This window comes from Tinamus guttatus, unplaced genomic scaffold (genome assembly GCF_059628265.1).
Source record: "Tinamus guttatus ecotype Peru unplaced genomic scaffold, ASM5962826v1 Tinamus_guttatus_pri_ptg000297l, whole genome shotgun sequence".
Lineage (NCBI taxonomy): Eukaryota > Metazoa > Chordata > Aves > Tinamiformes > Tinamidae > Tinamus > Tinamus guttatus.
Window position 1 is genome coordinate 3737641 of NW_028288831.1, and position 13144 is coordinate 3750784.

At 55.9% G+C, this 13144-nt stretch overlaps 1 protein-coding gene across 1 annotated transcript; it reads right to left on the minus strand.

Moving 5' to 3' along the window:
• Positions 1–8366: 8366 nt before the first annotated feature.
• On the minus strand, positions 8367–8783 carry LOC148594101 (transmembrane protein 203-like; the record flags this gene model as incomplete). The annotated part of the gene is made up of 1 exon (XM_088528024.1): positions 8367–8783. A coding segment is annotated over one exon (417 nt), but the record flags the coding sequence as incomplete, so codon positions are not given.
• Between the last annotated feature and the right edge of the window lie 4361 nt (positions 8784–13144).

Sequence of the window (13144 nt, forward strand, 5' to 3'; positions counted from 1 at the left end):
GGGGGCGACGCGGATGGCTGGGGACTGACCTTCTGGAGAGCAGCTCTGCGGAGAAAGACCTGGGTGTCATGGTGGAGGGTAAGTTGACCATGAGGCAGCAGTGTGCACTCGTGGCCAAGAAGGCCAATGGGATCCTGGGGTGCATTAAGAAGAGCATCTCCAGCAGGTCGAGGGAGGTTATCCTGCCCCTCTACTCAGCCCTGGTGAAGCCGCATCTGGACTATTGTGTCCAGTTCTGGGCTCCACAGTATAAGAGGGATGTGGAGCTGCTGGAGAGAGTCCAGCACAGGGCCACAAGGATGATCAGGGGCCTGGAACATCTGAACCATGAGGAGAGGCTGAGGGAGCTGGGCCTGTTCAGCCTGGAGAAGAGAAGGCTGAGAGGGGACCTGAGCAGTGTCTATAAGTACCTCAAGGGAGGCAGTGAGGAGGATGGTGCTGGCCTCTTTTCCCTGGTGGCCACCGACAGAACTAGAGGTAATGGCCTCAAACTGAAGCACCATAAGTTGCACATGAACTTAAGGAAAAATTTCTTAACAGTGAAGGTGACAGAGCGCTGGAACAGGCTGCCCAGAGAGGTTGTGGAGTCTCCTTCTCTGGAGATCTTCAAAACCCGCTTGGATGCATTCCTGTGCCACGTGCTCTAGGCAACCCTGCGTGTGCAGGGGGTTGGACTAGATGACCTCCAGAGGTCCCTTCCAACCTTCAGCGTTCTGTGATTCTGCGGTTCTCGCCATCCCAGCAGAGCCGCACAGACACGATGGTGCTGAAGTAGGTGCTGAGGCCGTCGGCGGGGGCTGCTGAGCGCCTCACTGTGGCGGGGACGGCGCTCGGCGCCGGGTGATGACGTCAGCGGCAGCTCCGTGGCTCCCGGCGCAGAGCGCCTCACTGCGGCGGGGACGGCGCTCGGCGCCGGGTGATGACGTCAGCGGCAGCTCCGTGGCTCCCAGCGCAGAGCGCCTCCCTACGGCTGGAACGTCGTTCGGCGCCGGGTGATGACGTCAGCGGCAGCTCCGTGGCTCCCGGGGCGGGGCGCTCTCCTCACTCCCGGTTCCAGCGCCGGTGTCGCTGGGACCGCGATTGCCCGGTCCCCGCGTCCCCGATTCCCCCTTTCTCCGGTCCCCGATTCCTCCTTCCCCCGGTCCCTCCCGTCCCTGGTCCGTCCTTGCCGCGCTGCTCCCGTCACTCTCTTCCTGCTTCCCGCGGTGCCTCCGTCCCCGCTTCCCCCCAGTCCCCGTGAGCCCCTGTCCGTGGTGCCCCCGAGCTCTGGTTCCCGCATGGCCGGGACCGCGATCCCCAGCTCCCCCTTCCCGCAGTGGTTCCCGCTTCCCCGGTTCCCGGTTCCGCAGGCGCCTGGAGCGCGTCCCTGGCAGCGCGAAGCCCCTTCCCCTGCGGGCAGCGGGTGCGGGCGGCGGGGGCAGCGCCCGGGGGCTCTGCGCCGGGGGCGGCCGTGGCTGCGAGTGCGGCCGTGTGCCGGGCCCTGGGGCTGCAGCAGCTCTGCCGTCCCGGGCAAGGGGACAGTGCCCGGAGCGGCGGCCGCCGGCGGGAGCGCGGCCGTGGAAAGGCTGGGAGCGCGGCGGGGCCGGGAAAAGGAGCTGGAATGTGGGTCGCTGTCCCTGCGTTTGTGTCCCCTCCTGAGTCAGAGGCTTTGCTGCCTCCTGCTCCCTGCTGTTCGGCTCAGCCTTCACATCCCCTGTCCTCCCTCCTCCACCGCTCTGCTGCTCTGTGCCCTTCAGCAGACAGTGGCACCCACAGCAGGAATGAAATCCCAGTGGCCTATGCCGGGGTCCCAGTCACAGCTGAGGGTGCACAAGGACCAGGAAATGGGGTGCTCCCAGGCTGGGTTTTCAGCTCCACACTCTGAGGCCAGGACAGGCCATTGAGCGTCCCCGGGCCAGGGCTGCAGCCACAGGTGACCTGAGCAGAGGCCGGTGGGGAGCCAGGTCACACCACACACCGGGGACTGAGCTGCATTTTGCAGAGCACCTCCCCATGGCCAAGGCCCTTGTTCTGGGCCCTTGGCTCAGCTCCCACCATCGGCACCCCCCCTTACCTGGGACGAACAACATTAAAATCCTTTTGATTCAAGAGCAAAAGAACGAGAATTTCTTTAATGCATTCTGGAAGGCATTCTTTAGAATGCCATTTATTTCTATATTACGTATTTATTTATTTATTATAATATAATTTCTATAATACTTATCTATTTATTATAATATAATTTATATATTTATAAATTTATATATTTATAAGTTTTCTAAGTTAATTTATATATTTATAAGTCACCCTGCCCAAGTCAGCCGTCCAGCCTCGATGCCCTCCTACTGTCTTAGAGATGCAGCCCAGCTCCTACATGGCCATTGCATGTGGATGACAACGAGACCCACGAAGGCCACGGCTGCAGCGCGCACGGAGGGTTTTTTCCACACCAAGTGCAGCACCTCCTGTGGGATGGTGTTGGCGAGCTCCAGCGCGTAGCCCAGGCTCCAGCCGACGTCCGTGCTCCCGGCCTGCCAAAGGAGAGAGGGGCATCGTGAGGGGAGCTCTAGCACAGAGATGCCCCTAGCAGCACTGGGGCCCTGCGTGCCAGGCCTGGCACAGGCACAGCGCGTGTCCCCAGGCAGGAGGTCTCCACGAGCCTTGGCCACGGGGCTGAGCTGCACAGCTGCGTGTTAGCAGGAGTTCTGCCAGGACGAGACAGGACAGAAAGAGGATCCCAAGACAGCCCTATGTCCTGGGTGCAAGTCACATTCTCCTCCCATTTAAGGCAGTTGTGGTTTTTGTTTTTTGTTTTTTTTTTTTTTCTTTTTGGGGGTGGTGGTTGGCGGGCAGGGAGGGGGAAATGTGTGAGCTGGTTCCCAGAGCACAACTGGATTAGATCAGAGCCAAACAGAATAAAGCAGAAGGGATGTCCTTGAGGGCATCGGCTGGCCTTGGCTTTTCCAGATGTGCTCGGTGTTAGTTAGCATGGGGTTTTCTTCCCTGTGTCCACATGGCATGGGGATGTGCCCTGATCTTCTGGCTGCAAAACCCTCATCCTTGCTCTCTCCCTCCCCTTGTACTTTAGCCTAATAAAAGAATTCCTTCTCCTACATCATTCCTGAGGCGCAAAGACCCAGACCTTTCCTTCTGTGCTAAGTGAGTTTAAAAAGCTAAGAAAGATCCAAAAGAAAGAAAGGAACAACCACACAAACCAACAAGCACCCAGTGCAAAGAAGGGGTGGCTGTTTCAGCCTTCTCTCACCTCAGGGAAGGAATAGATTAGGTAGGTGACGCTGATCCAGCCATAAGCTCTTTCCTCTTGCCCTGTGATGATTCGAACCCCGTGGAAATCCATGGCAAACTCCTTCATGCTCTTAGCAATTCCCTCCATGCTTTGATCTGCTGATGAGTTGTTCTTTTCCCTAAGAAGCATCCAAAATTCAAGAAACAAATGCAGTGAAATAATCCCAATGCAGAGAACCCAAGGAAGCAGTTGGCTTCCTCCTACTTTCACATATTGCAGCGTTTGGTCCTGAGCAGTTGCTGTGAAATGATGTTTGCTGCTCTCTAGCTTGTACAAGGTGTTCCTTGCTTTTCCAGGGAAGAGCAAGATGAGGTGGCACAACAGCCCTTTGGCATTCTACCTTGAACACACTCCCCTACCAGCACCCAACCACGTCTGCAGAAAGTGCGTGCCCTGGTGGGAACCACTGCCTTATGTTGCAGGAAGAAGGAAGAGCAAAGCAAGAGCACGGAGCATTTCCCGCTTGGCAAGAAGCAGAGCAGCATCCTTGGCGCTCGTGGGCTCCCAAAAAGGCCAGCGTCTGTCTCTGGGCCCCCAAGGCCCAGCACAGGGCCCAGTACAGCTCAGGCCCTGCCATGGCTGCCCACTGTGCTGCCTTCCTGCCAGGGCTCCCTTGCTCAGGGCAGCTGGGGAGCTCGGCGCAGCCGGCCCCGTGCAGGATGCCGCATTAGCCAGGCTGCTGGCGGCTGCCTGCAGCTTGGCCACCTCCCCTTCTCCTCAGGGCGTGCACAAGTACCTCAGGAGCCTGCTGCCTGCTGGTGCTCCAAGAAAAGCTGCTACCTCTCTCCCTTTCTCAGTGGGAATGGCCTTCAGAGCTCTGTCCAGCCACTCTCTTAGGGACTCCAGAGCTTTCGCAGTATCGTTGGCATAGCTTGATATGCCTGGTCCTGGAAGAGAGTCAGGTCACTCGGATGAGAAACGCCCCGCTTTGGCACACTAAGGAAAGGGAAACGAGGCCACCCCAGCTGCCATACAGACACACACACAAACCCAGGGCAGCATCAAGGCCACCGCAGAGGGGATACTGACCCTGCACATTACAGAAAAAGCTCTGCCTGATCTCAGCCATGTTGTTGTCATCACCTGTCTCCCTTTTGATGATGAACAGAGTGGGGTGGGACGAGCCGGCGTCCATCTCTCGGTCCACCTGGAAGCACAAATGAAGAGCTCGTGGCTGGCTGGAAGAGCAGCAGGGATGGTGGGGCTGGAGCCCAGCCCTGCCAGGAGACCGGTCACTTTGTTCAAGCTAAGATGTCCCCAAGAGGGTGTCCCAAAGAGCAACTCTTATTGCTCTTAATGCGGAGACCCTCCCAAAGCTATGGCAGTCTCCAGCACGGCCAAGTAGAGCAGTGACAGGACAGGGCCCTTCAAGGTCTGGTCTTGAGTCTGAGATGAAGGGCACAGAGTCAGCCAGAGGGCTCGATCAGCCTGGCCCATGCTGGCCCCAGCTCCAGCAAGGCTCTTTCAGGGCCCCTGCCTTCTCTCTTCTGCCTGCATTTTGGCATGGCTGGAGAAGACTCACGCCTATGACCTGCAAGACTCATCCTAGCGAGCCCCACACACTCCAAAGCCCTAACATGAGCTCTTGTCTCATGGAGCATCTGTGCCACATGTCTGCTCTGCAGTGCTGCTCACCTTGGCCTTGGGTGACAAGGTGACCTTGAACAAGACCAGCTGACGGGCAATGAATGACTCCAGGAGCAGTAACGCCAGAACAACAGAGATCAGACGGCTCTTTTTAATGGCCATCCTGGCAAAGGACCCTGCAAAGGTCAACACAGAAAGAGAGAAATTGCTTGGATGTGATGCGCTGGGAAGAGCGTTGATGAGTTAAAGCTGCAAGGAGGCCGTTCCCCAAAGCGGCCTCCAGGTTGGCCCTCTCCTCAAGGAAGCTGCGGGTATCTTGAGGTCAATGGGCTCCTCTCACCTGCCTGCACTCTCACGCCTGCGCACTGCCCAGCACGCACACACGGGCAGCCAGGGAGGGAGCCAGGATCGCTAACGGGCAACAGTGAAGATGGGGAAAACCGACTTACTTGTCCTCTTCGTCCTGCCAGTCGCTCGTGGATACCTGACTGTCAACAGAACTCAGGCAGAGTTCTGGAATTTTGAGCTTCTCTAGGTTACCTCACGTGGGCATTGAGCAGTTGCACATTGTCATGATGACACCACACGTGCCACTTTTCACATTGCCCTTACGAATCTGTCACCTCTTAAAGAGCAACCTTGGTCATATCCCCTGCCCTGAAATTGCCCGCAGAGCAGCCGGGGTCTTGAGAGCAGCTTTGATTCCAACCAGAAGCAGGATGCCGTTGGAAAAGGAGGGATGGCCGTGCAAGGAGGGGGCCGGGGCCCTGAGCAGAGGCAGCCCCTGCTGCCTCCATCTCCTGGCAGCAGCCAGAGCTGTCTCTGAGCTGCTCCTGGCCCTTTTCAGCTCCACACCCTGAGGCCAGGACAGGCCATTGAGTGTCCCCAGGTCAGGGCTGCAGCCACAGTTGAGCTGAGCAGAGGCCGGTGGGGACACCAGGTCACACCACACAGCGGGGACTAAGTCCCTCGCTGTCAGCCCTGGCCTCCTCCTGGATCAGACCCCTTTCTGTCACAACCTGGCTGTAGCAGATTCCCTGTCAAGGGACAATCCCCATCACATAGGGAAAATGTCCGCCCCATGCCCGAGGGCTGTCAAGAAAAGGAAGCCAATCACTTATTTCATGATCATCAGAGGATCCTACAGCGCTGGGGCCATCAGCCCCATGGACATGGTCCTGCCCTGCCCCAGAGTGCTGCCAAGGGACTCGGACATGGTCGTGTTCACAGCTTCACTGCTGCTGTCTCTGCCTGTGCCCTCAGACACCATCCCCCTGCCTAGAACCTCTCGGCTCGGCCCATTTCTGGAGGACACAAGCTCTAAGCCACCAGGGTGGCTTCTCCACCCATCCACTGCTGCTCGGCTGGAGCGCTGCATGTGCCGCATAGCCCCAGCTGAACTCGGTGGCACTCCGCAGGGTCTGTTCTATGGGGTCACTGCTCTGGCTGCAGCGGCTCCCTGTGGCTTCCAAGCCCGTCCTCCTAGGGTCACATTCACCCTGCTCTGCCTGGCCAGGCAGCTCTACCCGGCACCACGTCTGTCCACACGTTCCAGAGAGGACACGTCCCAGCAGAGGCACAGAGTAACTTTGTGAAAGGGCAGAGCCAGCACAGGCAGCGAAGGGTCACCGAGCACGGTGGAGCTTGGCGGGGAAGCCCACGACTGTGGGAGGTTTCTTGCAACCATCATTGTCCCCAAATCCAGCACAAAGTTGCCTCTGGGCACCAGAGTAACGTTCGTTGTCTCACAGGTAGGTGAGGGATCCATAGTCCCGAACAGCCTCACGGCTGCAGCTAAATGACACTGAAGCATCTTTACTTTGTGAATCTCACGGTAACTTGCTGATCTCAAAGTCCCCTCGAAAGACTAAAGCCCCCTCATTCAGCCCGGCTCATTTCTAGACGGTCGAGGAGCGTTTCCCACCAAAGCTGTGACCCAGAGAAACTGCCTCCAGGAGCAGCAGCAGCTGCTCCTGCTGTGCCCCTTCGCTTGGCCCTCCCAACACCCTTAGCACTACCTTGGGGAATAGGCCTCCAACACTAAAAACTGCCTTTCTGTTCAACACCATGCAGCAGTCCCCCAGTCCCTCTGCCTCCCAGCACAATCCGTGAGACAACATTGCTGGCACCCTGAGGGCAGGAAGTGCCGCTCGGGGGGGGGGGGGGGGGGGGGGGCGGGGGGGATGGACAGGAGAAACGGGAACACATTGGAGTAGAACTGCAGAAATCGGTGTTAAGATCATGGCCTCGGACTGCTCAGGACAAGCAGCAGCTTCTCTGTTTCAGGCTGGCAGCAGCTTGAGGTTTACACAGGTGCCGACAGCACATAAACAACCCCCAAAGAATTCTTACTCCAGGCGGCAGGTTTCAGTACAGAAACTTTCCAGGGGGAAAATAAACAACAACAAGAAACAAGGAGCTGTATGTGTATAATTCCCCTATCTGTAGAGTTTTGCTTTACATTCACTGGCCCGTCCAACAGGGCCTGCACATCAGGGCACATTCACACGAGAGCCGAGCGAGGCCGACGTTGGCGACGCGGCACAAACGGGGCCTTTGCGGAGATGTCAGAATCGCCGTGGCTGGAGTGAAGCCTGGCGCTGAGGCCAGCGCAGGCCCCCGGGCCCCGCGCCTGCTGCTCGGGGTTCAGCGCTGCCCCGTCCTGACGCGGCTGCTCCGCAGAGGCTCCGCTGTGGGCCGCAGCCCCCGGCACCTCATGCCCGTCCTGGCCGGGGCTGGAGTCGGGGCCGGGGCCGGCCCATAGAATCATAGAATCATAGAATGCATAGGGTTGGAAGGGACCTCTAGAGATCATCTAGTCCAACGCCCCTGCACGCGCAGGGTCACCTAGAGCACGTGGCACACGAATGCGTCCAAGCGGGTTTTGAAGATCTCCAGAGAAGGAGACTCCACAACCTCTCTGGGCAGCCTGTTCCAGTGCTCTGTCAACCTCACTGTTAAGAAATTTTTCCTTAAGTTCCTGTGGAACTTTTGGTGCTTCAGTTTGTGGCCATTACCTCTAGTTCTGTCGGTGGCCACCAGGGAAAAGAGACCAGCACCATCCTCTGCACTCCCTCCCTTGAGGTACTTATAGACACTGATTAGATCCCCTCTCAGCCTTCTCTTCTCCAGGCTGAACAGACCCAGCTCCCTCAGCCTCTCCTCGTCGGGCAGATGTTCCAGGCCCCTGATCATCCTTATGGCCCTGCGCTGGACTCTCTCCAGCAGCTCCACATCCCTCTTGTACTGTGGAGCCCAGAACTGGACACAATACTCCAGATGAGGCCGCACCAGGGCTGAGTAGAGGGGCAGGATCACCTCCCTCGACCTGCTGGAGACGCTCTTCTTAATGCACCCCAGGATCCCATTGGCCTTCTTGGCCACAAGGGCACACTGCTGCCTCATGGTCAACTTATCCTCCATCATTACACCCAGGTCTTTCTCCGCAGAGCTGCTCTCCAGAAGGTCAGTCCCCAGCCATCCGCGTCGCCCCTCAGTTCACGCGGCAGGCGCGGAGCAGCAGCTGCAGCAGGATGAAGATGGGCGCCATGACCAGCCCGTACCAGAGCTCGCGCGTGCCCTCCGCCAGCTTCTGGCACAGCAGCAGCTCGAAGACGAACTTGAGGCCCAGCACGCTGAGCACCCAGAGCAGCCGCAGCACGGCCAGCCGCTTCTCGCCATCCCGGCAGAGCCGCACGGACACGATGGTGCTGAAGTAGGTGCTGAGGCCATCAGCGGCCAAGCAGGGCCCGAGCACGGCCCGCCAGGAGAGCGCGGCGGCCGCGCCGTCTGCCTTGAGCGCCAGCAGCGCGGAGCAGAGCAGCAGCGCCAGCCCCTGCAGGCCGAGCTCGCAGGTCGCCAGGCGCAGCCACTGCCCCAGCTCGCGCAGCGACAACAGCAGCGCCGCGTGACGTCAGCGCCGCGCCGTGATGTCACTGCGGCGCCGGGGGTGACTTCGCGCCTGCTGAGAGCCTCACTGCGGCTGGGACGTCGCTCGGCGCTGGGTGATATCGTCAGCGGCAGCTCAGTGGCTCCCGGCACCCCAGGATCCCCCTTCCTCCGATTCCTCCTTCCCCCAGTTCCCGCGTCCCAGGTTCCCCCTTCCCCCGGTTCCGTTGTCCCCGGATTCCCCTTCCCCCGGTCTCTGCGTCCCCGATTCCCCCTTGCCTCCGTCTCCGCATCCCCAGTTTCACCTTCCCCCGGTTCCCTCTTCCCCCCGTCTGTCCTTGCCGCGCTGGTCCCGTCACTCTCTTCCCGCTTCCCGCGGTGCCTCTGTCCCCAGTTCCCCCAAGTCCCCGTGACCCCCTGTCCATGGTGCCCGCGGCTTCCAGTCCTCGTGTCCCTGGGACTTTGATCCTTTGGTTCCCCTTTCCGGCGGTGCCCCTTTCCGCTGTTCTCCATGTCCCCAGTTCCCTCATGTCCCAATGCTCCCGTGCCAGGACCCCCTTACCCTGGTTTCCCCATCACCCTGATCCCACCACACCCCTGTATCCCGGTTCCGCTTCCCCCGATGGCTCCGGTTTGCAAGTGTAAAGTTTTCAGAATACTGTATTTTCAGAAGGAAGAACATGTCAGCCAGGGCATTAGCTTAGGTTGAAAATTTGTCTTATTCCTTCTCTCTTACCAGTATGTTCTTTTAAGCTCCATGTCCAAGCCCACCCCCATTCCCAGGAGACTCAAAGATGCAATTCTCTTCGAGATGAGGCACTTCTCCATTCTGCTGTACCTCTTCTAACGACAAGAATGGGCAGCCTATAGGGACATATCTTACACTTACGAACCAGCATTCAGGTGATCAAGCTGGTGCCGACACAAGCACCCTTGCTCAAACCTTCAGAAAAAACATTATTATCCACCCACAGCAACTTGAGAGAAAACGACAGGAGCTTTTAGGGCCTGTGTTCCACATCCTTCATACATCTAATGGCTGCATCATGTGATTTCCTCAGCAGCTTGGCATACTGCACTTCTGCTTTCTCTTCACAGGACACCGCATCACCCATGAGTCCAAATTCACTGGCTTGAGCTCCCAGTGCTATCAGGATAAAAGTGGGTCAATGTGTAGGGCACATTAAACGCAGCCAACACCTACCACACACCTCCACTGGCTTACGGCAAAAGACGAAGACAAGAGAAGCCAATCCAGAGTGCTCCCTTGCACCCATCACAGTCCTTACCTGGCTGTAACTGCTGCTCAGCGAGATTAAAGCCCTGCTGGAAGAAGCGTCACTGCTTCACAGAGCCTGCAGCTGAAGGCTGTGGCCTGGGATACGACCCGAGGCAAAGCTGGGACTGCCCAGGGGGGCAGCTTGGGCTGTAACTCAGCACCCTTTGACCCTGGATCACAGGAGGAGGCCTAGAGGAAGGGACTTGCTTCCCTGCCAGGTTGTGCACTGGAGCTATTTGTACTGCTTCAAGAAGCAGAAAAACACAATTAGCACTGCACATGCAGCAGCCTCAAACTCTCCTCCTTCCTCTAAATGCACAGCAAAACACAGACATGCAGCTTTCTCTGAATAAAATGCAACAATGCTAAAAAGCCCTCTTCCCAGCTCCATGGAGAGGTCACAAATTCCTTGTCCTGCTTCACGGCGAGTCTGTCCGACTGCCCTTTAGCAGCCCACTATCTCCTCCTTTTTATGGCTTGTTTCCTCTTCAGTTCTCCCCTCCACTCCCCTCTCCTCACCAATTTAGCATTCCTGTTTTGAATTTTAATATGCTGCAAGTAATTCTGATGTGTTCAGACAAAGGAGTTGAGAATTGCACTTGATCAAGATACCAACTTAAAGAAGATAATCAGGCATTTATGATACATAGCTGCATTCTGCATCCCTAGAAGGATCTGCTGCTTACAAGTTGTGACCAAGTTAGTTGATGCCAGCGTGTATCTGAAATACAACCAGAACTCAAAGAAGGCATTCAGGCTGAAAAAGGATGTAGGTGAAAGCTCTAGAATAAAGAAAATATGTTTTTATCGTGCTAGATGGCATGAGCATGCCATAGCACTTAGCTATTTTATTTGAAAAAAAAATATTATTAAAAAAAAGGTTTAAAAACACATTTAAAAAGCCTGTTATTGTAAGTCCTACCAATAACTGCCAGTCTGAGGACAGAGGTAAGGCTTCTTACTTATGCACTCATCTCCGCATTTGGCTCACTCTTCCTCCTTTTCATCCTCTAATAGGATTTGATACAGCTGCTTTGGAGTCTGCTCATTTCAATGAAACTTAAATTATCTAGAAATGTCACGTAGCCCCACAACACAGCCGCTAAGAGACTCTTACCTGTCACTACAATGAGGAAATTTCTACGGCATGAAGACGTGTAAAAGAAAATACAACAAAGTTTTTTCTCAACTTCCCCAGCAAGAATATTTCCCCAGCAAGAATATTTCCCAGAAGTGTGAAATATTCCCTCATCCCCAAAACTCATTTGTGGGCAGTGACAACTCACTATATTCCACCCCCTGTGCTAGCAGGGAAAAGGGCCTGGACGGGAGGTTACAGGAAGTGCTGTGGCCAGGGGTGAGAGTGATGGAAGAGGGAAAAAAGCTTGGGGAACAGTCCCATCTATGCTGCCCATGAAAATAACACTGATGGGGAGCGGATGGGGAGCAAGGCAAGGACCGTGTTTGCCCACATGCAGTGAGTGCCTCCTCTGGCAGCCAACCTGCATCAAATCATGCAGACGATAAGCAACCAGGGACAGCAGTTGCATGCATGCTGCAATGGATCCTGCAAAATCCTTCTTTGTTCTCCCACTGTTCTCTGAGTCCACATACATTTTACCCTTTGCGTGTAGAATTTTTTCCTAATATCTAACCTGAACCTGTCCTGGCACAACTTGAGGCCAATTCCTCTTCTCCTATTGATAGTTGTTTTGGAGAAGAGACAGACCTCCTGCCTGTCCCGATTCAGTGTCGGGGGAGGTTTCGATAAGATCCCAAGAGTGAGATTTAAGACGCAAATGAGGTCAAATGCCGTACAACCTTGTAAACTTTATTCTCATAAGCGCAATAGGACAGAGAGAAGAAGGAAAAAAGAAAGAAGGATAAGCAAGCAAGCGGAAGAGAGAGATGTAGCAGGATTATAGTTACCACCACCACCAGTCCAGCTAAGTGTCGTTGGCTCTGCTTTGGTGCAGGCACAGGTGCCTCGGTGCTGGTGATGTCCTGCATGCTCCTTGGTGCAGGTGATGTTCCACACACCTCGATGCAGGTGATGTCCCGGGAAAGAAGCTGTGCACCCCAGAAGAAACCACACACATCTGGGAAGAAGCTGCTGCACGCTCCCCCCAGGCGGGGAATACGAAGTGCTTTTACGTCCCTGTACTTGCGGAGTCCGCCTCCCTTCTTTGCCTGCTCTGGTGATCCTCTTCCCCCAACATGAGTGCCAGCCCTGCTCCATAGACACTGCTGGGCATTGTTTGGGCCTCGTGTTAATCTCACAGTCCTCCCAGAGGTAGGGTGCCAAGGTCAAGAAGTAGGTAATTGTAGGGAGACGAAACACCTGGAGCTGACATCACGGTTTTCCCTGAGCCAAGGCCAAGGAGTTATGGCAACAATGTCGAGACAAAAGACAATTCAAAACAGTCTCTTACACTGCCTCACTACAACTTTCTTTCAGGTAGTTGTAGAGCGCAATAAGGTCTCCCTTGAGCCTCCTCCAGACTAATTACTCCCAGTTCCCTCATAAGGTTTGTGCTCCAACCCCTTCCAACTTTGTTGCCCTTCTTTGCACACACTCCAGTGCATCAATGTCTTTCTTGTAGTGAGAGGCCCAAAACTAAGCACATTATTTGAAGGACAGCCTTACTAGCACCGAGCAGAAGGTACAATCACTCCCTTAGTCCTGCTGACTACATTATTCTTGACACTAGCCAGGATGCTGTTGATCATCTTGACCACCTGGGCACACTGCTGGCTCATGTTCAACAGCCGTCAGACAACACTCCCAGATCCTTGTCTGCTGTGCAGCTCTGCAGCTGCTCTGCCCCAAGCCCGTAGTGTTGCATGGGGTTGTTGTGACCAAATGCAGGACCCAGTACTTGGTCTTGTTGAATCTCCTACAGCTGGCTTCAGCCAATCAATCCAGCCTGTCCAGATCCCTCTCTGTGAGTGAGGAGGAGCTGGGGACCAGCAGTGTCAACTGCCAGCTGTGTGGATCCTGAGAAGGAGGATCAAGCTCCTCCCCTGCTTTGGTGCAAGGCAAAGTTTTGGCAGGGGCAGGGGGACAGACGAGTGTGAGCCACACGGGGCACTGAGGAAGGCTT